The 27,349-nt window shown below is 40.9% G+C and overlaps 2 protein-coding genes across 2 annotated transcripts; one reads left to right on the top strand and one right to left on the bottom strand.

Moving 5' to 3' along the window:
• Positions 1 to 1,004: 1,004 nt before the first annotated feature.
• LOC100669973 (histone H2B type 1-C/E/F/G/I) lies at positions 1,005 to 18,290 on the bottom strand. Its single transcript, XM_003416418.4, has 2 exons — positions 17,862 to 18,290; positions 1,005 to 1,231 (listed from the first exon to the last, which is right to left on the bottom strand). The coding sequence occupies exon 1, from the start codon at positions 18,249 to 18,251 to the stop codon at positions 17,871 to 17,873; it is 381 nt and encodes a 126-aa protein (XP_003416466.1). The 5' UTR covers positions 18,252 to 18,290; the 3' UTR covers positions 1,005 to 1,231; positions 17,862 to 17,870.
• Positions 18,291 to 18,502: 212 nt separating this feature from the next.
• Positions 18,503 to 26,968, top strand: LOC100669688 (histone H2A type 1-C). The gene is made up of 2 exons (XM_003416417.4): positions 18,503 to 19,112; positions 26,817 to 26,968. Exon 1 carries the CDS (start codon positions 18,601 to 18,603, stop codon positions 18,991 to 18,993), a length of 393 nt encoding a protein of 130 aa, XP_003416465.1. The 5' UTR covers positions 18,503 to 18,600; the 3' UTR covers positions 18,994 to 19,112; positions 26,817 to 26,968.
• The last annotated feature ends 381 nt before the right edge of the window (positions 26,969 to 27,349 follow it).

Consider the following 27,349-nt stretch of genomic DNA (forward strand, 5'->3'; position numbering starts at 1 on the left):
AGAGCAGTAATACCTTCCCTGGGTAGTTAGGAGGTTTATAACAAACAGTGTGGATAAAAGTACTTGAGCTGCACTTAGATGCAGCCGAATGCAGTTGTTTACTCCAACATAGCCCTGGGCAGAGAAAATCCCTTGCCGTCAAGTCGGTTCTGACTCCTAGCGACCCTATAGGACAGAGTAGAACTGCCCCATAGGATTTCCTAAATGTAACCTAAAAAAAAACCCTAAGATCCTGCTTATTCTTTAAATAGTGCTTTTGTTGCTACCATGTCCATCATTTTGCAGCACACTTTTTTCCTTACTGGGCCATGGCTTAATAAAATCATGGTGAAAATTTGACTCTCACTAATAATGAAGGAAATGCCTTTAAAATGAGAAAAAAAAAAAAAAAACTTTTTATTTTCTTTTTGCCTATCAGGTTAACGATGCTTTAAAATAAAAAATCCTCAGTGTAAGTATGAGCGCAGTAAAACAGGAGTTTCTATACTATGTTGGGATCATACATTGGCATGGTTCTTCGGGATTGACATGTTTGGCAATATGAAAGTTAAGAGACTTAAAAAATGTTTTTACCCTTTGGTCTAGTTTTACCTAGGTTTCTATTTCTAGAACTCTAACCCAAGGAAATAATCAAATATTGGAACAAAAGTTTTATGTACAAAGATGTGTGATCTGTGTCACCCGGAAGCATAAAAATGGGATTCAGTCCAAACATCCAGTAACAGAGGACTAATTACGATATATCCAAAAATTAAATATTAATCATCCATGAAAATTTGTTTGTAAGCATATTTAGAAAATCATATATATGCATATATATATATGCAGATACATGTTATACCACCTAAATTTGCTCAATATTTATAAAATTTATTTATAGAATATAGAATTAACATATTTATATAACTATACATTTATAGGATATATATTTATCAAGTGTGTATCATATATATTCATATACATATATCTCTCACATACTTATAAAAAGAATAGGAGACACTAGGAACGATTTTAATTTTCTTTATATATTTTTCTTTTCACAAATTTTTGCAATAAACATTTAACATTTCTGAAAACAGGAAAAAAAAGTAAACGTTTTAGCCAGATGCTAATTAATCCTTCCTGATTGTTAAAAATACTTCCATTTATCTTCTTCCAGCATCATTTTCATTGGTTAATTTGTGAGATGACCAACGGTGGAAAAGACATGCCTAAAGTCTGTTTGCTCCTCCTGTAAAGAGAGAGAGGGAGAAAGACTGATTCATTTCCACAATTCACCAGATCCCTAATATTGTACTTGACTCTGAGAACAACAATGATAATGAACATGGCTAACCTTCAATGGGTGTTTGCTCGTGCTAGGCACTGTACTAAGTTCTTTACCGATACCAATGCATCTTATCATCACAACTTCAGGACATAACTACCATTATTCTCCCTGTTTTATAGATGAGGAAATTAAGGCAGAGAGAGGTTGAATTTCCCAGGTGACACAGCTGTTGGTTGGTGATGCTCTGCAGTAAACCCATACCTTCTAGCACTTAAGCCTGGGTGTGCTGTTAAATAAGGGATGAACGTGACCTAGTCAGTATCCTGGAGGAGACAGATTCCCAGATGAAATTCTATTTGAGCTAAGTCTTGAAGGGCAAGTAGGAATTTATCAGGTAAGGAAATGGAATTAGGGCTTTTCATACAGGAGACACAGTGGCAAAGACCAGGCGGTGTATATTATCTAAAGTGGGATGCATATGCTTGGCCATGAGCCAGGTGAGCTACCCATGAGGGATGAGGAAGGTGCTTGCATGGTGACAAGTGGAAGAGTTCAAGCTTGTTATCCCACACAGGGCAACTGTAACAGTCTCCAGAAACCTTCTCTCTCTCTTAAGTGACATACATTCGAGCTGCTGGCAGAGGAAGCCCCCATCCCTCTTGCTTACTTCTTAAATAAGTCTAATGAAACATACGGATATATTTTCTTAGACTTATATAAGAGGAAAATTTTGCTTCCTTATATTGACAAGAAAAGGAGCCCTAGTGGTGCAGTGGTTAAGCACTGAGCTGTGAACCCAGAAGTCAGCAGTTCAAACATACCAACCACTCCATGGGAGAAAGACGTGGCAAGTTTGCTTCTGTAAAGATTGACAGCCTTGGAAACCCTATGGGGCAGTTCTACTCTGTCCTATAGGGTCGCTATGATTTGGAATTGATCCGATAGCAGTGAGTTTGGATTTTTCTGGTTATGGACAAGAAAACAAAGGCAAAGCTCTGTTCATGCTCTCCACAAGTGTATCCAAAACAGTGCAGGGAAATATATACAGGGTTTGCTTATTACAGAATCCCTTTTAATACCTGTGGGGCTGGCAGGGAGAAATGGGTTTATGTGATGAGTGGTCACACACTTACCCAAGGGTTCCTGATTGTGTCTCAGGCTTGACACATCTAACGCTCATGCCACACTTCACTTGACAGAGGCTTTTGCTACATGTTTCACATATACTTGTAAAACACAGTAGTCTTTAAACAATGAAGTTGTCTTTAGACAGGTCCTTAAGAAAGGTCATATTTAGGTAAGCTTTGAGAAAGATCTACCTATAAGCAGTGCCTGCTGGGAGTGGGGGGTGGCTGTGGGGCAAGCAGTCCTCTCTCTTTACTCACAAACCATTGATCATCTCAGGTGATTCAAGGGGTGACCTCTGAACATCCAATAGCTCACTAAACAGAGCCACTGTTGATTCCAATGTACTAGTATTAACAACTGTAAGTGCCACATATTATCTTAAACTCTATTGAAAAGGCACCAGATTTAAAGACTGTGCTGGAGGAGCCACGGCTCTCCCTCCATGTGCGCACACTCACACCTACTCTTACACACTCACACCCAGAATGAGGGCAGTGATGACAGCAGTAGAGAAGAAGGGACAGTTACTCAGAATAGATCAAAGGTAGAACCAGTAGGGCTTTGATTTCTCCTATTTTCTTCATTGCTGGTCCATTCCCTAAGGGCTTCATATGTCTTTCAACTAACCTTTTATTGTCTGAAGTTCATTGAGTTAATATAATAAAGCACTTAGAACAGTGCCAGGCACATACTAAGTGCTACACCAGTGTTAGCTACTATTATCATATTAAGCATTGGGATAAACGTTACTACAACTATTATCATACCTACTAGCCGTTCCTGATGTGCTTTCCATGTCCTACCTTTTTTCTCTTCCATAGCATTTACACTTCTCCCAAATTCTATGTCTGTTATTATCTTTTTTTTATTATTATCTAGTTATTATGTCTATTGTTTGTTGCCTGTCTTCCCAGCTAGAATGTAAGCTCCAAGAGGTAGCAATTTTGCCCTTTTCCAAGCAGACAGTCACTGAAGATGGCTTCTTAGCAGCTAGAGGAACAAAAGCCAGAGGGATGGTCCCTCGGGGTGGAAAGAGAAGGAGAAGAAACCCCCTCCCTAGATCATCCCAAGACCCTTTCCCCACTCCCTGGTCTCTGGTAGATGTTGTCAGTGGCTGACAGGAAACCACTGTGTGCTCCCTTGAAAGGGACATAGGGCAAGAGAGGAAGCAGAAGGGGAGCTAGTCCAAGGCAAATGGACACAATGGCTGAAAGTCAGCTTGCTCCGCCTTCACCAAACCTTGTTTATTTTCTACCAGGATATACAGCCTGGCAGTCTGCATTCTTCAGTCTCCCTTGCAAGTAGATGGGGCTGAGACCAAGTCTGGGCCAAAAGAACGTGTGCAGAAACAACACGTCGCTTTCAGGAATGGCCCATGAAAATCTCCCTCACAAAAGTCTTCTTGACTTCCTCTGTCTGCTGGCTTGATCTTGAGGCTTCAGCAGAGATCTCTGAGGCCCAAAGATGTCCAAGACTTCAGATACCAGTCGCAAGCCTGGTAGTCCCCATGACACCCTCACTTCTGACCTGCTAGCTGCAAATGCGAGGGTTCTCTCTATCTGCTCAAGATGCTAGCTGCAAGCTCAAGGGTCCCTAGGCCCCCTCACGTCTCACCTACTGGCTCCCGCTACTCTCTTGAGTTTGATAATTTACCAGAACAACTCAGAGAACTCAGGAAAAGTATTATGCTTACAATTACAGCTCTCTTGTAGCAAAGGGAATTCGAACAATGAGATACATAGGGTGAGGCCTGAGAGGATTCCCCACGTTAAGCTTCCACGTCCTAAAGGATGTACTGCCCTCTAAGCACTCATGTCGTTCACCAACCAGGAAGCCTATGGAGCTTCAGTATCCAGAGCTTTAATTGGGGGTCTCATTATATATACATGATTGATCAAATCATTGCTCCACATGAATTTAGCTCCTTTCCCCTGAGGTTGGCTAATATGACTCAGTTGATATCACATGGTGGAGCTTTCTGGCTAGCCCCTACCCAAGAGTCACCTTGTTAGCATAACCTGTTAGGTAGGTGTCACTGGTCAACAAGAAACCATTGTAGGGTCCCTTGAGAGGAACACGGGGTAAGAGGGAAAGGAGAAGTGGAGGAAGCCCAGGGCAAACAGGACTGGAAGTCTGGAGGCCTCATCAAAGACACCAGTCACTGTGGAAATTTCAAGGTTTTAGAAGTTACCTCTCAGGAACTAAGGACAAAGGACAAATTCTTTGGGTAAAGTTAATGGTAAATTCCATAGCATTTGACAGAAATTTATTGAACTAATGAACTGATTAATTCAATCTTTTTTGTGCACCTACTCTGTATCAGGCTCAGTGACAGCCCCTGGGGGATACTGTGGTGATCAAATCAGAACTCAGAACTAATTGGGGGAAACAACTAGACAAGCAATGACAATTACATGCAGGTGCAAGAGGGTTGGTCAGAGAAAGTTCAAAGGAAAGTGATGTCTGATCCGAGAGTTGCAGAATGAGTAGAAGTTTGCCAGGCAGGAAGGAAGTGGAAATATTCAAAGAAGGAGGTTCAGCATATGTGGAAGGCAGGAAACCATGAAAGGCAGGGTGTGTGCAAATCCAGCTGCAGTACAGAGCGTGAGGGGAAGAGGAGCAAAAGAGGCCCAGAGAGTGGGTAGGGGCACATCCCGCAGGACCTTGGAAACTGTGTTTCAGGAGTTTGTAGTTTATCCTGTTGTTGCTAGTTGTCATCCGATCAATTCCAACTAATGGTGACCCCATGTGTTACAGAGTAGAGGTGCTCCATAGGGTTTTCTTGGCTGTAATGTAATGGATGCAGACTGCCAGGCATTTTCCGCAGACCTCTGGGTGGGTTTGAATTGCCAACCTTTTGGTTAGTAATTGAGCATAATCCTCACCACCTAAGGACCTTCATAGTTTATCCTAAGGGCAAGATAAAGTGCTTTCAGGCCCATTACAGATTACCCACTGCACCCTGGCTCACAGGACAGTAGGTTGAAGACCCCACTGCTCTTTCCCTTCATTTCCAGCTGAGTAAAATTCTCAAGCCATTTAGCCTTATTTATGTCTAGACTGACTGGGCCAAGTTTCACATTTGTTGTTTATAGTCAAAAATCATGAGTACTCCAAATCTTCCAAAAAACCCTTACCCTGCGTGAAATCCTTGACCTCCAGGCTGGCAGGTTTTCTTCCATTCAAGATAACAGAACTTGCACCTTTTCTTTGGAATTCTTAAACACACAATCTTTTTCCAGTTTAAAAAAATATTTATTTCAGAGCACCAACGCCCAAATATGTGCATGTGTCCCCAAGGTCTGTCATCCCAATTGTCTAAGCAAGCCCAACAGAAGAGAAGGGAGAAAGGAAGAGGTGAGGGAGAAAAGAAAAGTAAGAATGAAGGTTTATACGTATTGCTCTTGAATCCTTTTTTTTTTTTTTTAACTGTTGGAGATCTTAATGTGGCCAGAGGACAAGCCCAAGAATGTAAGTAATGGAGCCAAGGTTTTCACCCATCGTTACCCTCTCAGAGTAGCTTCGTCTCCTCACAGAATTAATGAGCAAGAATTGATGGTGTTGAAAAAGTCCAACCTGCACTGAAGCCATTGGCAAAAAACAAGGATCCAGGAATTAATGGAATATCAATTGAGATGTTTCAACAAAGGGTTGTAATGCTGGAAGCACTCACTCCTCTATGCCAAGAAATTTGGAAGAGAGCTTGCTGGCCAACTGAATGGAAGCGAGACCTATTTGTGCCCATTCCAAAGAAAGGTGACCCAACAGAATGAGGAAGTTATCAAACAATATCCTTAATATCACCCACAAGTAAAATTTTGCTGAAGATTATTCAAAAACAGCTGCAGCAGTACATAGACAAGGAACTGCCAGAAATTCAAGCCAGATTCAGAAGAGGACGTGGAACCAGGGATATCATTGCTGATGTCAGATATATCTTGGCTGAAAGCAGAGAATACCAGAAAGATGTTCACCTGTGTTTTATTAACAATACAAAGGCATTACACTGTGTGGATCATAACAAATTATGGATAACATTGCAAAGAACGAGAATTCCGGAATAATTACTTGTGCTCATGCTGAACCTGTACATAGGCCAACAGGCAGTCATTTGAACAGAACGAGGGGATACTGGGAGGTTTAAAATCAGAAAAGGTGTACAGCAGGATTATATCCTTTCACCATAATTATTCAAGACTCCAGACTGTATGAAGAAGAATGTGGTATCAGGATTGAAGGAAGACTCATTAATGACTTACAATATGCAGATGAAACAGCCTTGCTTGCTGAAAGTGAAGAGGATTTGAAGCACCTACTGATGATCAAAGACCACAGCCTTCAGTATGCATTACACCTCAACATAAAGAAATAAAAATCCTCACAACTGGGCCAATAAGCAACATCATGATAAACAGAGTAGACATTGAAGTTGTCAAGGGGTTCATTTTACTTGGATCCACAATCAACACCGATGGAAAAAGCAGTCAAGAAATCAAACGATGTATTGCATTGGACAAATCTGCTGCAAAAGACCTCTTTAAAGTGTTAAAAAGCAAAGATGTCACTTTGAGAACTAAGTTGCCCCTGACCAAGCCATTGTATTTTCAATTGCCTCACATGCATGCAAAGGCTGGACAACGAATAAGGAAGACAGAAGAAGAATTGATGCCTTCGATTTATGGTGTTGGTGAAGAATACTGAATATATTATGGACTGCAAGAAGAATGAATAAATCTGTCCTGGAGGAAGTACAGCCAGAATGCTTCTTAGAAGCGAGGATGGCGAGACTTTGTCTCACATACTTTGGACATGTTATCAGCAGGGACTAGTCCCTGGAGAAGGGCATATGCTTGGTAAAGCAGAGGTCAGCAAAAAGAGGAAGATCTTCGACAAAATAGATTGAGGCTACAACAATGGGCTCAAACACAGCAACGATTGTGAGAATGGCACAGGACAGGGCAGTGTTTTATTTTGTTGTACATAGTGTAGCTATGTGTCAGAACCTACTAGATGGCACATAACAACAACTACGACAATTCTATCATGCCACCTAACAACAACGACATAATTTCTGCTTCTACATCTCTTCTGAATCTGCAGCAGAGAGACCTGAACCAGGACACAAATATCCATAAGAAGATGAAGCCAGTACTTTTTATTAATTATCTCACAAATTGCTTACTGGATGATAGGCAAGTCTCATTTTTCCCCCTCAGAATTGAGGTGGAGGAGTAGGCAGTAGCTCATTCTCCAGACTTACTTCATTTTTTCCAAATTTATATTGAACCCATAGTACCTGAGGTTATGACCAGCTGATTTTCAGAGTCCAAAGAATTTTGTCAGAGCCAAGAATGTCTTGCACAAAGGTCATGGGCAGCTGTGCCCTCTGCCCAATGGATTTTTCTGCTTAGTCATCCAGGACCGTGCAGGGCGAAGGTTTGGAAACTCTAATTTTTAATGTGTTTAATTTAGGACTGCTGGGACTACGTGGCAAAATGTTGAACCTATACACTCTTCCAAACCTGGAAGGTTCAATATAAATGATATTCGTCATCCTTTGTGTCCATACGAATGTGCTTAGAGATCTAATTAAGTGTGCATGGAAAAAAAAAAAAAGCACTTTCTATGGACCTGTGGGATGAGGGTAAACACAATGGAATCAGCTGTTATTCTTTTTATATCAAATCATTTGTGAAATTCTCCTCATTTATTAGAGGTCAGTTTCCACCGAGGTCTTCAGTCATTAAGCTGCCTCAAGTTCTTTTAGAGGCTTAGCATTGTTATAGGTACAATGTGTCAAACAGCAGCAGACCCTGAGCACTTATTAAGTGCCAGGGACTCTTCTAAATACTTGACATGCATTAAAGATCTTTAATCTTCACAAACCCCTAGAAGGTGGTGTTATTACGATCATCCTCAAGTTAACGATGAGGACATCGAGGGACAGAGAGATTCAATGACTTATCTCAGAATCACACCTTGAATAAGTGGTGAACTGGGACCCAAACCTGGATTCAGCCTCCAGAGGCTACCCTTTTTTCACCATGGGGCAATGCTAGGCAGCCACTTTACTGGCATGAGATCAGGTCTGGGATGATTGCTCTTTCTATTTGCCATTTCATTTGATCACCACCCCATTTACATGAGTAGGTAATTATTACCACCCTACAGGCTCAGGGTATTGGGCTTGTTAGAGGATAGGTCAAGGAAGTTTAGTTAATTATTAGCACACTGTTAACTTGTGTACAAGGTATTTCAAGCAGTAGACTGATTTCATCCAACAAAGGTAAAGAATATGATTCACATAAAAGGGAGAGAAAAAACCTGAAGACTGTTGGAACAGGATACTGTGTTTGCACGTTATATTCAGTAGCAAAGTGTTCGGTCTGGACAGTCTGTTCTTGCACAAGCCAAGAAGGACCTTCAAAGAAAACCATTCGTGATGCTCTAGAAACTCTTAAGCTTGACAGTGGAGCATATGTGACAGGCTGTCTCTGGGTAACATCTTCTACTGTCCCTCCACCAGCATATCCATTCACCATTTCCTGTATCAATGTTTCAACACCCCTATTTTGGTCCGAAAAAATTTTCAGAAAGGGTGTTAAACCATGTAAGTTTTAGTCTTTTTTTGATAATAGCTCTGTAACAACATTTAATCATCTGCATATTAGAAGTCCCTGGGTGGCACAAATGCTTAAGCATTTGAGTACTAACCAAAAGGTTGGCAGTTCAAACCTACCCAGAGATGCTTGGAAGACAGGCCTGGTGATACACTTCTGAAAGGTCAGAGCCTTGAAAACCTTATGAAGTACAGTTCTACTCTGTGCACATGGGGTCCCCATGACTCAAAATTGACTCGATGGCACCTAACAACAACAATATACTAGGCAAAGGAGGAAGGCAAAATAAAGCGAGGAGGGCAATCACAAATATTTATTATAAGAAATATTTGAAATCTATATTGTCTCTGAATTTTTAATCGTCTTAATTAAAAAAAATAGTTCTCATAGATTAGTTTGGTCAATTACAGTTAAACAAGTGTCATTTTTAAAAAATTGATTGTTTCAATTCTAAGTCAGGCCATAGAAATAAATTATGTAGCACACATTCTTGTTTAGGAATTTTTAGTCAAGGTAGAGGTCCTTGTTAAAAATATGCAAAGGCTCTTAAGAAATTGTAACTTAGGGTATCCTCTCCAATACTAAGAAGGGCAGATCAAAATTTAATCCTTGGAAAGACTGACAGTGAAGAAAAGGGCAAAACAGAGTAACACAACAGGCAAAAGGAGGAAAAAACAAATCTCATTTTGATCTGTTGAATCTGGGGAGAAAACGTCCCATTTCCAGAATTCTGGAGGTCTCTTAATGAGTCTCAGAATTAGGTTTCCAATGAGAGTATATATAAAGTGGTGGAATTCTAAGCATATTTACACTTGGAAGTACCCATCTGTCCTGAAAGTTAAAATCAACTTTTGTAATGAAGAGTACTGTTGTTGTTTTTAGGTGCTGGTGAGTCAGTTCCCGTGGTAGAAACCATATGTGCAACAAAAAGAAACACTGCCTGATCCTTTGCCATCCCGACAACCATTGCTAGACTTGAGCCCATTGTTGCAGCCACTGTGTCAGTGCATCTTGTCTCGGGTCTTCCTTTTTTTTGCTGAGCCTCTCTGTCTTACCAAGCATGATGTCCTTCTTCAGAGACTGGTCTCACCTGATAACATGTTCACAGTATGTGAGAGGAAATCTCGCCATCCTCTCTTCTAAGGAGCATCCTGGCTCTACATCTTCCAAGACAGACTTGTTTGTTCTTCTGGCCCCCAAAAACCCAATGCCGTCGAGTCGATTCCCCATGGCATATTCAATATCCTTTGCCAACACCATAATTCAAAGGCATCAATTCTTCTGTCTTCTTTATTCATTGTCCGACTATTATATGCATATATGGCTTGGGTCAAGAACACCTTAGTCCTTAAAGTGACATCTTTGCTTTTTAACACTTGAAAGAGGTTTTTCGTAGTAGATTCGCCCAGTGGAATGCATACTAGAAACAGTCTCTTCCATTACAGTTGTAAAGTTGACTTTTGCTGGAGTCTCTTTTAATGTACTTAGTCTTTATTTGTGTTATTATGTAGAGGTGTGTTTGGTGATGGACTTTTTTAGAAATGCAGCTTACATTTGTTGGATATTTGCCAATGTAGCTAAACAAAATTATCGGTAACATCTGACCACATCAGAATGTCCCAAGGTGAAACATGTCAAAAATAGAAGAAAACCCGTGTTACATGAATCTTTCAGTACAATTTCAAGTCATGAAAATTTATGGGAATTTTTAGGTATAGACCACACTACCATTATTATCAAGTTAGGAGTAAAATTTTGGCACAGGAAGATTAAGCTCTTTGGGGCAATTTTTACGATAATTTATCTTGTTTTATGTTCTCAGCGTTTTGGGAATAATGTGGACAATGATGATTCCGTCTACTAAGAATACTTTTCTATAGATAGTTACAAAAAATGTTCCCCATAATCTCATTTTCCATCATTGAAAAGCATTGTAAATATTCCCAGATGGGAAAACAAAATCCATAAACTTTGAAACAATTACAGGAAATTGATTTGTTAATGTTGTGGTCCTGGTGGGAGAAGGGTTTGAAGTATTGCCTTACCTTTACAATTTTTCAATTTACAATAATTATGGACAAGGCAAAATTCAGTCACTTTCCAAATCTCCCAGTAACCAATATTTTTGTAAAATTTGAATTTATTTGTCCTTGTTGCTCATTGGGATTATTTCATTCCATGATTATAAAGTCTGGAGATGGTTGAGGGATACCAAGAAGCATGAGAAATTTGATGTAGTCAATGACATTTTGATGAACGGGTGCTGTATTTGATTTTATTTTTTCAAACCTAGAAATCAGCAGCCAATTGTCATTATAATACTCAAAGTGATGAAACCTTTAAGGACTATTTGTTTGCATTGCAATCAGGGCGTTTTCCTTAATATAGGCTTTAATTTTAACAACTGAGATTTTTTTAGTTGTTCTTTGTCATCCATGAGTAATTATCTTTTTGTTTTTCCCAATATTGATTGAGCCATCTGAAGAAGTTAGAAAACTCCTTTGTTTTCATACAAGTTAAAGGGATGAACTTTATAAGTCAATAAAGAATATCAACTATGAGTATATATGTCAACTCTTAAGCCTCTAGCAAAGTGACATTCTCATATCGGAGCTATTAAGTAGACTGCATTATTACTTATGGAATATTTAAAAGTTAGAATACAACAGAAAAAAAAGTATCCTTCAATTATTCTTCAGATATGATCCGTTTCCAAATAATATTATGTCAAGATTGTAATTAGGGCCAAACATCATACAAGCCAGAATGAGACCAGTTTAGCATGAGAACAGCTGTTAGGAAGTCATGGGATTTACCTTTACTGTGAGAAGGAGAGCTTGGGAAGCTGGATTTAGATTGGAATGACACTTCAGAGTTATGTAAGAAGCAGGCTGAATAGTGAGTGATGTCATAGGTGGTATGTGAAAAATACCTAATTATTTTAGCATCCCACCTTTTTTTCAGTTGTAAGAATAAATATTTGGCTACCCAATGGCTACCTAGGAAACCACAAACGCGGTTTTTGTTGTAAAAGCCATCTTAACAGTTACGTTATTTTGAATTTAGAGCTTGAATTTAAGATAAAAACCAAAAAAAACCAAACCCAGTGCCGTCGAGTCGATTCCGACTCACAGCAACCCTATAGGACAGAGTAGAACTGCCCCACAGAGTTTCCAAGGAACACCCGAAGGATTTGAACTGCCGACCCTTCGGTTAGCAGCCGGTGCACTTAAGCACTATGCCACCAGGGTTTCCAAATTTAGGATAAGTAAAAAAAAAAAAACAGTTGTCATGGAGAACTAGTTATTATTTCTTTGAACATAAATCATGGGTATATAAAAACAAGAAAACAGTTGCAGTCTTATTTTGGAGTGATGATATTTAAAACAGAGCATAAAGTGATAGTAGCAAGCTCTTTCTGAGTTGAAGTACCTTTGTTAAAAAATGATTTAAAGCTTGGCAAGGGCACAGTGATACACTGAAAGTTCCATTTTGAACACGGGATTTTTCTCTTCATTGCATTGTTTTGCTTCTTAACCAATCCTAATAAACTTTTATGTGTATTCGGATATACACAAATCATCGTTATAGAATGGCAAATTAAAAGTCTTTAACTTCGACTCTAAAGTATATTTACCTTATCAGCATAAAATAATACCTATTAAACTGAGTGTACTGTATTAATGAACTGTAACAACTTCCTTAATAAATAAACAGAATAAACATGGCCATTATCTTGTATGCATGTTTGTGTTTCTCTGTAGCTATAGTACCTGGTAGTCACAGCTGTTTGTATTAATGACGGCCAATAAGCAAAGTTCATAGTGACCCTATAGGACAGAGTAGAACTGCCCCCTAGGGTTTCCAAGGAGCGGCTGGTGGATTCAAACTGCCAACCTTTTCGCTAGCAGCCAAAAGTTTAACCACTGTGCCACCAGGGCTATGAGTCAGAATTAGCTCTACTGCAACAGGTTTGGTTTTTTTGTTTTTTGTTTTTTTTTAACCAAAGCAAGCAATTGTATTCCTTCACAGGCACAAAGAAAACAGGAGGCAGTCATCCAAAACCTGCCTGGCCCTCTTGGCCCACAGGTACACATTACATATCCCTATTACAAACTTAAAGTGACAAAAACCTGCATTTATCCATTACCATTCTCCAAAGGCATCTATACATTCTCTAACCTGTTAACTGCTGGTCATTCTATATTTTATACTGTTTCAAAAGAAGAGCCACCACTCATCTCTCAGTTTGTTCTACTGTGGTGGCTTGCACGTCGCTGTGATGCTGGAAGCTATCACGCAGGTATATCAAATACCAGCAGGGCCACCTATGGTAGACAGGTTTCCATGGCACTTCCAGATGCAGACAGACTAGGAAGAAAGGCCAGGCAATCAACTTCTGAAAATTAGCCAATGAAAACCTTCTGAATCACAACAGAACAATGTCTGACTCACTTGCTTTGGACATGTCATCAGGAGGGATCAATCACTAGAGAAAGATATCATATGTGTGAAGAAGAGGGCCAGCAAGGGCATGGGTGAGCCCCTCAGTGAGACAGATTGGCACAATAGCTGCAGTGATGGACTCAAACATGCTGGCAATCGCGAGGATGATGCTAGACCGGGCGAAGCTTCCTTCTGTTGTACATAAGGTCACCATGACTCAGAGTCAACTCAAAGGCAGCTAACAACAACAAAAATAACAGACTTGCCTAGACTAAATTGTTACCAGTGAAGTGTACTTTGTATCCTTCAACTTAGAGACTGTCTAGGTATCCAAAGATTGGGCATTACTAATTTACCCAATTTATATTTATCCAAGTTCTTAAAGTTATTGATGAATTGTGAATTTAGTACTTAACTGGCACATTGAATCCTTACGATTTGTAGCATTATGAAAATTAATTCTATTTTTAAAATGGTGTTACCTATTATGATTTAATTTACTGGAATACATAATTTTCAATTTTATAATTATAAATACAGTGATATTAGCTCACCTAGCCAGTAACCCTAGTGGAAGAAATTTAGTAAATTCAAATTAATTATACTTTTATTAGAAAATAAATCCCAGACTTGTGTATACTAGAATACTGGGCCAACATTTACTTTTACATTTTGATAATAATAAAGAAAAAGACATTGAATCATTTTAAAAGCAAAATTATTAAGCCAGCTAATTTGTCCAAAAAGTTATCTTGACTAGAAACGTTATGTGATTCTTTTCCCTGTAAAATTACTACGTGCTAAGGTTTTTAAATTACTTAAAAAATAGAGTTCTATTTGGTTTATTACCTTGTAATCTGATAACTAAGGCCATTAATTAAACTCAGTTAAATTTTTTTTTTTTAAATCTGAGGGATAATTTTAAAAGGCAGCCTATTTAAAGCAAAAGAAGAATTTTGATGTTTTCTTAGAAATATTTGGGTTACTATTATTTTTAATCAATGCATTTATTAGCATTTATATAACTTAATTTACTCGTTTCCTCCAGAGGCAGACAATTTGCTCACGTTTATTTTCTACTCAGAAAACGTTCTCAAGTCTTGCGCAAATTTAGAGAAGCTAATTGTGACAATGGAGCAGAATTTAAGGCAGATAGAAACAGAATCCCAGGTGTCCATTAAGTATGTTGATCAGTTAAAGAAACAAAGGCATGTAATTAGAATCAGAGATCCTTCAGGAAGTACCACTAGTGAGAATCTGAGTTAATTCTGTGACCCCTTTCTAAGTTTGGTAGGAAATTCTTCTTTCCAGTGCTGCTACAGGGTCGCTACGAGTTGGAATCGACTCGACGGCACTGGGTTTGGTTTGTTTTTCTGATCCCTTACAATGGAGGTCACTGGGGGCATAAAAGGTTTGCACTCAGTGGCTCACTGAAAGGTTAGAGGTTTAAATCCACCTAGGTGCTGTGGAAGAAAGGCCTGGCAATTGCTTCAATAAAGATTACAGTTAAGAAAATCCTGTTGAGCAGTTCTACTCTGTAATACATAGGGTTGCCATGAGTTGAAATTGGATTGATGGCAATGGGTTTGGTTTAGTTTTAATTCTTTATAATAAACATACTAAGATGAAAATGGTAAATCTTTGTTTTATACGGATATTTAAAGACCTTTTTTTCTGAGTCAAAAGTAAGATCAATGGTGACATAAATTTCTCTCTCCTCTCTCATCTTAAAGAGCCTGGAGGGATGTTAATCTGGAAAGACTGAATTATGAACTTTACAGGCTTCCAGATAGCAATTAAACAGACAGGCCATTGCATGCTGGGGATTCCATTGTCTTAGTTTCTTTCTTGTCCTGGGCCTTTTCTTAAGCCTCATGCTTTACCAAAGTCAAAAGTTACTACATGAGGCCATTTTACGTTCATATCATCTTTGATACAGCAATGCCATTTTGCCAAATATTGACAACTGTTGGCATCCGTAATGAGTAAACAAGAAAAAAGACTGTTTTGGGAGGAAGGAAGAGGCTCTAATCTTTAGAATTAGAGAAATTTACAGTATGTAAACACAAAACACCAAACACAGTGGTTACCATCAAAGTCTGAAATGAAAAAACACAGAGACTTTCTGACTCTATGTCCTCAAATGGCAGAGAATATCAGAATCTTCGAACAAGTGCAAACAACCCCCCAAAAAGAAAAAGTAATAATAAGAAGTGAATCAGATTCCAAACTAATCACTTAATGATTTGACCACAAAGCCTTAACTCATGTTCTACTGTCACTGCTACCAATGTGCCAGTCAGCCAGACACAATCAAAAGCAGAACCAGAACAAGAAACAAACCTGGGCAAGAATAAGATTTAGCATGCACGAGCCAAAGATTACAATCATTACAACAAAGGAGCCCAGGGGAGAGCAGAAAACTCCAAGGGACCTTCACGTTGGTTTCTACGGTAAACAGCGTCTTGCTGGAACCTCCAGAAATAAATGATTAAGAAGTTAATCATTAGCTTGCTATTTACTTGTATTAAAGCGAGAGCAAGCAATATAGAATTGTTTCATCTAACAAAGGCAAAAACAGAGTTTATGTAAGAGAAAGCCGGAAGAGGGAGGAAAAGAAATCTGCCACCAGCCTGGGAACAACCAATCTTGTTTGCGCAGTTTTTGAGTAAACTGATTAGCTGGCAATTGGGAGACAAGTTAGTCTGGAATAGGACCATCAGCCCTTAAGGCCGAGCTAGAAGTACAGAAAAAACAATTTCAGGTGTTGAATGACTTGAAGAAACCTTTGAGTTTGGCTGAGAAATACGCCTGACAAGCTTCCTCCATCAGCACCTCCACCTTAATTAGGCCAGAGCTGCACCAGGTCTCATCAGAATTTCTCGGGTAACTTGTCCAGGTAGACAGCTAGTGATTGCAGGCTATTTAAATGGAGGCCAGTCAGGCACCAAAGATAGGCCTTTTTATATAAGATACCCTTCTGGGGTATCAAAGAGAGTTGCAGCTTTAAGATCATGTGGTCTTCGTATTAAGCAACTTCATCATCTAAACCATGTGGTGTTTTAACTGGTTAAAAATCAGGGCTTTGAACTGGTTCATACTGGTTTGACCTCCTGCTGAGGATTTTCATTTGCACCCCAGATATGCTGAATCAGAATCTATATTTTAACAAGACTCCCGGGGGATTCTTCTGTACACACCAGGGGATCTTACTGTACGCACATACCTGGGGATCCTATAAAAAAAATGCAGACGTGTACATCAGAATCACCTAGGTGGCGCAGTGGACAACCAAAGTTGACTACTACGTAAATTAAGCATAACCTATGTAGAGGGAAAAAATCACAAAGTTTAGTAAAGCAAAAAGAAAGTTTTATTCGGCATATATTCAAAAAGACAAAAGTTGAGAAACGGACAAGCATGCTGCCAGAGCTAATGTCTGCCCGAGTCCAAGGAAATATCAGAGTAAGCAAGAATGGGAAAATGGACAAGCACGTTTCACAGCCTTGTCTGCCCGAGTCCAGAGAATATTACAGAATAAACAAGAATGGGAAAACAGACAAGCATGCTGCCACAGACCTGTCTGTCCGAGTCCAAGGAGGGTTACAGAGTCATATTAACATTGGAAATGGGCAAAGCCGTTGAAAGCTTCACCTCTTCACAGATTGGCTAGAAACTGTCATCCTACATTTTGAATTGCCTTTCTTAACAATCATTGGTACAGGTTTCAGTAACGGCAGTCAGGAGGGTCTTCATTGGTCCAACAAATTTTTATTCACTGTATGTTAATAGCAAAAGGTGAAAGTGGAAAGTCTTGTCTTCTGGCTTAAGTGAAAGGCATTTTCCAAGATCATTCTGCCTATTATCTTTATTTCAGAGCCCAATCTATGTATTCTTGTTAGATCTTGTGAGCCCAACTCCAGCTGGGTCACATTCTCTATGCTCTCAAGAACAAGGAATAATTATTCCAATATTGCCTTCTAAATCACCGAACAACCCCGAAAAATAGAAGCTAAAATGTTGCAGTGCCTGAGTGCAGACAGCATGAATTTGAATCCTTAGTAAATGACCCCTAACTGCAAAAGGGTATAGTCTTAAGATACTTGGACGAACGCTTCTGTCACAAGAACTACAGCAGAAAAAAAAGCTTAACTGCCCCAGACACCAGAGTACAGTACTTGCGATACCCTCAACACTGTACATAAATTTTACTTCTATATTACCTTGTTCCCATAAAGCTGGTAGAAAACAAGTATTACCACACCTTCTCATTTAGTGTAGTAACTTACCCAACAAAACCCAGCTCTAAACACAAAAAAACTGATTACAGCTCACTTTGTGGTTAAATGAGTGGCTCTTAAAAGAGCCTTTGTGTAGTTAGCTGTAAAGGCGCTTACTTGACAAGTCTACTTGGAGCTGGTGTACTTGGTGACGGCCTTGGTGCCCTCGGACACGGCGTGCTTGGCCAGCTCCCCAGGCAGCAGCAGGCGCACGGCCGTCTGGATCTCCCTGGACGTGATGGTCGAGCGCTTGTTGTAATGCGCCAAGCGAGACGCCTCACCAGCGATGCGCTCGAAGATGTCGTTGACAAACGAGTTCATGATGCCCATGGCCTTAGAGGAGATTCCGGTGTCGGGGTGGACCTGCTTCAGCACCTTGTAGACGTAGACGGAGTAGCTCTCCTTGCGGCTGCGCTTGCGCTTCTTGCCATCTTTTTTCTGCGCCTTGGTCACCGCCTTCTTGGAACCCTTCTTCGGGGCAGGAGCAGACTTCGCTGGCTCAGGCATTTTCGAGACTTCGAAACACCAGAAAAGCAATGAGAACGGGGAGCGGATTTCTGCTACTTATAGAGATTTTATGCTAATGAGGGGTGCAAAGACAGTCTTAGTTAATTGGAAGACAGATAGCGGAGCTGTCATTGGGCAGAACTATGCAAATTAGGTACAGAAATGCAGCTTTTCTATTGGTTACTTGGTTCTAGCCAATCAGAGAGTAGGTTTTACTCCCCAGGAAAGGCCTATAAAAGCGGCGGTGCTTTACTTACTTCCTGAGTAGTTTTGTTTTCCTGTGTCAGTTGTGTTTTGGTTTCTGGTCATTTGTTTCTTTTCTTTATTTTTTTCTGAGCTTTTGATTGCGATGTCTGGACGTGGCAAGCAGGGTGGCAAAGCTCGTGCAAAAGCAAAGTCTCGTTCTTCTCGGGCGGGCCTGCAGTTTCCCGTGGGGCGTGTGCATCGTCTGCTCCGTAAAGGTAACTACGCCGAGCGGGTCGGGGCCGGCGCGCCGGTGTACCTGGCGGCGGTGCTGGAGTACCTGACCGCCGAGATCCTGGAGCTGGCGGGCAACGCGGCCCGTGACAACAAGAAGACGCGCATCATCCCGCGCCACCTGCAGCTGGCCATCCGCAACGACGAGGAGCTCAACAAGCTGCTGGGCCGCGTGACCATCGCGCAGGGCGGCGTCCTGCCCAACATCCAGGCCGTGCTGCTGCCCAAGAAGACTGAGAGCCACCACAAGACCAAGGGAAAGTAATTCGATACGTGTCTGAGCTTCGGGAAACATTTCAAACACAAAGGCTCTTTTCAGAGCCCCCACCGTTTCAAAAGAAGAGCTAAAGTCGCTTATATTTTAAAGTCCCGGAAAGTACAAAGGTAAGTAAACTGCAGATTCCTAATTGTTAAGAACTTTTAGTTTTTGGGAAACACTCGGTATTGTCAAAAACTAGTTTTTTCGTGGAAATTGGTAAACTACTTAATGATCTCCTAGTATTTCGTGTATTTCACAATATCTTAAAAAAATACGTGTTTTCTGCAGACGAGGAATTGGACCATAGTCGGTATCGCCTAACTAAAAGTGTATTGCAGGGCCATGTCGCATCTCTAATTTGTGCTCAAATTATGTTTCTGAGATTCTTGAAGGCAAAGCTCCGGAGCGAAATGGCAGTTTCTCTAGCCCAATCCATCTAGATTTCTTTTTAAGGTGTAGTCGCGCCCGCCTTTTTTTAGTAACAGGAGTTCTAGGTTCTATTCATGCTAATCCTTGTGAAGGACCAGAGCTTGTTGAAATGGGTCTCTGGAAATAACTCCCCAGTTAGTTGGCTCAGAACACATGCTGAATCTTAGATCGAATTGCAGCTCCTCTCCCGTTTACTGGGTGTGGTACTAGGGCCACTTTCTAACCGGAGCCTGTTTTGTCCTGTATAAATTGGGGGTAAATGATAGTATCTTCATCCAGTTCTTAAGTTATTCAATGCGCCTAGATCAGTGCTTGACGTTCAGCCAACTAGAGATAAAACTATTTTAAGTGGGTCAAACGCCTAGGCCCCTAAAAAAAAAAAAAAGCTAACGCAGCCGAAAAAGAGGGTATAGTAGAAATTAACAGTCCCCAAAATACCTTGCTGTCGTATCACTTCCGACTCACAGCGACCCTAGAACCGCCCCATAAGACTTCCAAGGCAGCGCCCGGGGAATTCGAACTGCTGACCTTTAGGTTAGCAGTCGTAGCGCTTAACCGCTACGCCGCCAGGGAGATTTGCGACTGCAGATCTCTTAGTGTTTCCTCTCCAAGTAGCGGAGCTCTGGGACGCTGCAGAAATCTGTGGAGTACTGTTTCCCTGGGTTCTTTTGCTAGCTGGTTTGAGTGGCCTGGTTTGCGCTTTGATGGGAATGAGTAGTCAGGGAGGGAGGCCGAGCTGGCCTAAGTCGGCCCATGCCCTGGCGCCAAGTGGCTCCGAGGGCCCGAGCACAGGCAGCCTCTTCCACGCCCTCGGAACTCCGCTGGAGCGCTTTGCGTGGGATCGTTTTTAGTATTCACAGCCGTGTATGTGTTGGGAGAGACTCCAAGCAGAACCTGGTTCCGCCTGACGGCCTTTCACTTCCCAGATAGTGGCACCGGATGCCACGTGGTCTTGAAGTAGCCCCCTTCTCTTCCCTCGCATTCTTGGCTCGATTCCAAAAGTTTGGTGACGGCAAAGTGGCCGGAAAAAACAACTGACCGCTTTGAGAGCCACACGTTAGAATTTCCCCAGGAGTTTTTAAAGTTAAAATGATTCTACTGGACAGCTGGGCTGAGAACCTTAAAACCCGGGAAGTGCGGCCTCCTCGGAGGCAGGGCGGCCCGCCTCTGCTTTCTGAGCTTCGGGCCGGGGTCTACTAAGAGAACCGGGTTCTTTCCGCCCAGCATTTCCTGTATGTTGGAAAACTTGGCTCCTTGGATGGAATTGGTTTATATGAGTCTTGAGATCCCTTTCGTTAACTAGCCAGGCTGCCTTTCAACCCAGCTCCACCACTAACTAGGAGTGTAACATTGGGCGAGGTACTTAACCTCTCCCAGTTTCTTTGGCAGCCTGTTTCACCTTGTGATGAAAAGAATGGGCTCAGCACTGTGGGTCCTGAGGAGTGCTAAAGAAAATCGCTAACACCTATCAGGCACAGTTTTATGCAGTTTCTGTGTGTTAACTCCTCCAAATAATCTTAAAGGTAGGTATTTATCCCCATTTTAAAGATTAGGAAGTTGAGGGACAGAGCTTAAGTAACTTACCTAAATTCCAGGACCAGGAAACCAATGCTTCCAACCCCTGGTTATTCTATAACCACCACTACCACCCCTAAGTCAGAAAAGATACCAGTAAGTAATCAATACATAACCAGTCAACTTTGCCCACATACCAGAATGTTACTAATTGCATTTGAAACTCTATGAAGAATTTAAGGGACACAAGAGAAAGAATTTCTCCTGGGTCTACATAAAAGGAAAAAGGTACATCAAGAATGTGTTAGCGCTGTAAATTCTGATAAAATCCAATACGTTTTTTGATTTAGGGTATGACAAGTGAAACAAATGAGGAAGATGGTTAGTAAAGAGCTACAGGACTTGATAAGCTGGTTTATTGTGGGGAGTAAGAAAAGCGATTAGAAAATATTTGAGTTTGATTGCTTTCCTCTGGGCTCCAATAAAACTTTTGAATTTGATTAGTAGTGAGTGACACATTGTGTTAATTTTATTTTACCCATCTTCAGCAAGACCTTGAGGTCAAGCACCCCATCTTAATCTGTAGATAGTCGGCATAGACCCTGGCATCCAAAAGCATTGAATAAATGAGCTGAGTCAGGGGCTGGGCAGCTAAGGAACTATTTGTTCTAGATGGTCAGTTTATTACCAGGGAAGACATTAATTACCCACCAGACTGACTGCTAATAGCATCTTCCCTTTCCAGTAAAAAATTCCTTCTGAAAATCCAACTTGCATGGGCAGCTTATTTTGGACACTTCAGAGAAGCACAGAGAAGGTTCCAGACAACCAGCTCTTATCTAAGAGGTGCTAAGAGCCTGCTCTGCAAACAGAAGACATTTGTCAAAAGTCAGTCCTGCCTCCTCATCCCCAATAGGCTTCATCACTCCAACATGCTTCTTCACCTTCCACCTTGAAATGTCACTGTTTATAATCCAAAAGCCCTAGTCACTTCTGGAAAAAATTCTCTAGTGAGCAATAACCTCTTGGTAGCTTATTTGGTTTCCAGCCCTTGAGCAGGGCCCTGGGGGAGGACTGTTTAAATTGGGACAAATTGAGGAGCACGCTAAACTCAGACCTCCCAATTACTTACCACATCTGGGCACCGGGGACAAAAGATTTCAGGGATTTACTGAGATGTGAAGCTGAGAAGGAATTATTATTTGGTTATTTCCGTCAGCCCAAACAGATCAATTTGACACATCATCAATTATATCTTTTTTAATTTCCTAATCATCTATGGGACAAATGTCCTTTCCTTTACTCCATCTGTCATCACCACTAACTTCCTCTTTATTTCTGCTATTTGAACGTTTTTATTCACAAGTATGATGAATTTTATATTCAGCAGTTATAAAAGCAGTACATTTTAATGTCAGAACTTAATCCTAAATTAAGTATAATCATTGTAACTACAAAAGAAATTGGGGAATATGACACATAGACTTCAAGTGTAGTCATATTGAAAAAATATCAGAACTCCGTTAAATCAAAAAGCCAAACCCATGGCCAATTCTGACTCACAAGAACCCTATAGGACAGAAGTCGAACTGCACCATAGGATTTCCAAGACTGTAATCTTAACGGAAGCAGACTGCCACGCCTTTCTCCCATGGAGCGGCTGGTGGGTTTGAACCACAGAACCGTCAATTAGCAGCTGAGCGCTTTAACCACTGTGCAACCAGTACTCTTAGAACTGCATTAGACTTCATTATATTTGTTTTATAGTAGTTTGAATGATAGTTTCGGCAGAGTAAGGGGACCGACATCTCTTAGGACTTACACACGTTGCTTATGGTCAAGGCTCTTTCTGAGTTTCACACTCTGTTATACAGTGTTGGTCTTCCAGCTGGAGCTCAACCTTTATTTACCACATCCTTCACCATTTCAGGGACACCAGGCAGTGACAGGTGAGGATGTCCATTTTTTTCTGTATCTGTGGTACAGCTGAAAGTACAGGGCTCTGACTTACCCCATGACAAACTGCCCTTGGCATTAAATATCTACGCATCTCAAAATGGCCAGACTGTCATGTATTCTAAATTTTAGAACCTTGGATCTTGGTTCTGTCCCCTATTGTTTACTTTGTCTCCTAATGAATTCAGTACCACAGTTTCAAAAGACCATCTATTTACAATAAACTTCCAAATTTACACCTCCAGGCCTGACCTGTTCTCGGAAATGCATATGTGTGTGTCCAAATTCCATCTTTACTTGGAGCTCTAACAAGCCTCTCATACTGAACCCACCCAGGACGGCAGAGTTAACATCCGGCTTCCTAAGCCTGTTATTCTTTACCCCCTCCCCCTGCCCCCCCAGTCTTCGCCAGCTAAGTAAATGACACTACCATAAATCCATTTCCTCAAGCCAAAATCCCTTCTTCATCACAAATCCAAACTAACTGTAAGTCATGTCACCTACACCTTCAATACCTAGCTTACTGCATTCTCCATACTCCTCTGACTTCATCAGCATTGCTCTATGCCAACCACACTGATCCCTCATCTAACGTGCCAAGCTCTTTGCTGCTTGAAGACGTTTGCATTATTGGTCTCTCTCCCCTAGCCCCTGATGTTTTGATTTTGTCCCTTAGGTCTCAGCTCTTCCTCCGAGGCCTACCTAAAATAGACCTACCCAGGTGGATTAAAGATCTGTATGTAAAACACAAATAAAAGAAGAAATTTCAGGAGTCCATTTATATAACCTCAATTTGTGCATGTATGTGTATGTGTGTGTTTTGGGTTGTTATTATTAAGTAAAACAGGAAACACAAAAGCCGTATAGGAAAGAACACAGATCACCTATGCCAAAAAGGAACATAAAGAGAGTAGAAAATGGGCAGTAAATTGTGATAAAAGATTTGCAAAATGTTGTGCACAAAAGGTTAATGACCTCAATTTACAAAGATCTGGAAACTGTCAGGAAAGAGGCAAACAACCTAACAGAAAAATGACTAAAGCATTTTTTTATACCACTTAACCAAAAAAAAAAACCCAAACCCAGTGCCGTTGAGTCGATTCCAATTCATAGCGACCCTATAGGACAGAGTAGAACTGCCCCATAGATTTTCCAAGGAGCACCTGGCAGATTCGAACTGCCCCAACCCTTTGGTTAGCAGCCATAGCACTTAACCACTATGCAACCAGGGTTTCCTTATACCACTTACTAAATTCACATGGTCAGTACACATTTAAAAAAAAGTGAGCCTTTCTAGTATTTATACTTGGAGTCCCTGGGTGGTACAGACAGTTACAGTGCTCAGCTGTTAATCAAAAGGTTAGGAGTTCAAGTCTACCCAAAGGCACCTCAGAAGAAAGGCCTGGCCATCTGCTTTCAAAAAAAATAGCCATTGAAAACCCTGTGGAGCACATTTCTACGCTGGTGCACATGGGGTCTCCATAAGTCTGAGTCAACTCGTGGGCAACCTGGTGAAGTTATGCTTATTACAGCAACAGAGGGATATAATTTTTCTCCTGTGGATATCAGTTGCCATTGAGTTGATTCAATAGGCAGCCTTAAAGCCAATGGACACTTAGGTCTGCTGAGAATGAGGAAGAATTGTCGCTGTCATACATATTTTGGGGGAAATGTCCAGGCAATATTTATTAGAATTTATTAATAGACACTTGGGAGGTGGGTGTGTCTACCATCCAGAAATAATAGCTCCAGTAATTAAGGTTATATGAAACACTGTAATAGGGAGGGTGAACAGACAATTATAACTGTAATGCATCTGAATAAGTATTAATAAGGATACTGTTAAATGAAATGACAGGACATCCAGGCTATGGGATATTATGCAGCTATCAAAAAAGATTGAACAGTGCAGTAGCATATCACACACTGCGAATGCGAGATGGGGAAGAAAACCCATCATATTGTTTATCTCAGGGAGATGAAATTGGAGTGGGATAAGGAAGACATTATTCACTTTTTTCTTAAACATCTATGTGAAGTGTTATAATAAACATGGTCATTTTATAACCTAAAAAAGGTATAAAAAATAAAAAAGTAGCTTTCCTCTCCCCACCTCCTACCACAAATTACTTTCTATCGATCACCCTGTTTAGGTTCTTTAAAATACAGTGTAAGATTCTTTCAATACAATGTGAGAGAAGGTCCTTGAGTAGGATAAAGAGTTTGCGCGGGACCACTAACCTACAGATTGGCAGTTCAAATCAACTGAGCAGTTCCACAGAAGAAAGACCTGGCAATCTGCTTCCATAAAGATTACAGCCAAGAAAACCCTACTTAAAAAAAAAAGAAAATTGCATGAAATTAAATCCAACCCATAACAACCCTATAGGACACAGTAGAGCTGCTCCATAGGGTTTCCAAGGGGCAGCTGGTAGATTCAAACTGCCAATGTTTTGGTAAGCAGCCCCTTAACCACTGTGCCACCAGGGCTCCAGTTCTACTCTGTAACACCATGAGTTGGAATTGACTTGATAACAACTAGTGTGGTTTTGGGTTTCGTTTGCCTCTCCTCATTAGAATCTTTGCTAGGTGAGGTAGGGACCTAGCAGAGGACATCTAGTGAGTACCAGAGAATGAATGTTTTAGCCCAGAATGCCTTCCCAAAACCCCACACATGTTTATCTGAACATCTGTATTAAAATGTCTGCCCATAAACCATTGTGTTGCCTACACCTCTCCCTGTGTATCAGGAAGACAATGAAGTTTGGAAGTAAACCCCTTCTGTTTTCTACATTCCACCCTTTTCCTGATTTCTAATCTCTCCAGACTTGATGTCTCATGATAACCCTCAGGAAGCCCTTAATTCTTTTAAGGACCTGTTCTCTGCTGGATAGTATCATGCACAGAAGACTTCCCTTTAATATGCTACTGGGTCTGTGGTTACTAGATGTTTCCTTGGAATCATGGGAAGAATGAGGTCACACGGTGTGTGTGACCAGGGTAGTGCAGTTTCATCCAGTTGACGCTGTCATCTACAGCAAGAGTTTCTTGAAGAATGCTGTCTTACCCTTCACACTCTTCTCATATAATAGATCTTCAGTAAACACTCAGATGAGTAAATAAATATGCTTGACAGTACACTTGAATCTGCACAAAAATGGAGTAATGGCTAATGAAAGCTGCAGGGACTTGTGAGTTAATTCCCTTTTAGCTACCTCCTGTTCCTAGATATGAAGCAAGAAGCATGATGGCTTCCAGCACTGTGCTGTTGTAATACAGCAGCCACTGGCCACCTGTGGCATTTTAAATTTTAGTTGAATCAAAAATTGTTCCTCACTAACCACATTGCAAGTGCTCAATAGTCAGTCACACGTGGCTGGTGGCTACTCTCTCAGACAGCACAGACACAGAACGTGCCCATGATCACAGTACATTCTGTTGGCTAGCGCTGGGCCACATACTTCTTGCCCCTCTGGGTGAGCATAATTAAGTGAACCTAATCAGCTCCCTCCAGGTGGCATCTGCAGTTGCGGTTGCCCGACAAAAAATGTGGGACAGTCAATTAATTTGAATTTCATAAGCAACAACTTACTTTTTAATATAAGTATGCCCCCAAATATTACATGAGACACACTAATTTGTGTAGTTGTAATTCAAATTTAACTGGGCGTTGTGTATTTCTGTTTGCCAAATCCGGTAACTCTATCTGAGGAGCTAAATTGGAGTATATTCGTGGAAGGTTCGAGCCTCTCAATGCAGGACATTACTTTTTATGTGAGGAATGGAGAAGGGATAGTACCCAGAGAGGAGCTAACTCATTCTGGGGAAACTGGTCTGTCAGTTTTTCTGCATGCGTGAAGAAAGCTGAGAAGAAAGTTCTTTGATACAGTTACTTAGATTTTTTTTTTCTCTCTCTCTTGTTTCAAAAGCTTCTCACTACCGAGAGATGCCAGGATCCGAAATGTCTGCCACGGCCACCAATTGTAAGAAAGAAATGGGATGGACGGCTTCAGCATTCCTACATCACTGATTGATTCTGCACTTGCAAACTGTTTCCTATTAAAAATTTACTCTGGGTTTATTCCTTTGTGTGTATGTGTGTGTGCTGGGGGTAATGGGAATCGAGGGACGCAAAAAAAGTGTTACTGAGGAGAAGCCCTCTTTAGTACAAAATGTGCCTAATTTTTTGAATGGGTAATAACGTTCACAGGGCTCAAACAAAACGAAATAACAAGGCGTATATGGAGAATACACTCCCTCCACTGCCCCCTAGGTAATCACCTATTTTTTCTTATTTATCTGTCTAGTGTTAATTTATCTCCTTTCATTCTCAAAAGAGCCCTGGTGGGGCAGTGGTTAAGCACACGGCTGCTGACCAAAAGGTCAGCAGTTCAAACCCACAGCCTTGGAAACCCTGTAGGGCAGTCCTACTCTGTCCTACAGGGTCACTGTGAGTTGGAAT

This window comes from Loxodonta africana, chromosome 1 (genome assembly GCF_030014295.1).
Source record: "Loxodonta africana isolate mLoxAfr1 chromosome 1, mLoxAfr1.hap2, whole genome shotgun sequence".
NCBI lineage: Eukaryota > Metazoa > Chordata > Mammalia > Proboscidea > Elephantidae > Loxodonta > Loxodonta africana.

Bases quoted from the DNA above. Each gene is read 5' to 3' on its own strand.
- LOC100669973 (XM_003416418.4), bottom strand. From the start codon at position 18,251: ATGCCTGAGCCAGCGAAGTCTGCTCCTGCCCCGAAGAAGGGTTCCAAG.
- LOC100669688 (XM_003416417.4), top strand. From the start codon at position 18,601: ATGTCTGGACGTGGCAAGCAGGGTGGCAAAGCTCGTGCAAAAGCAAAG.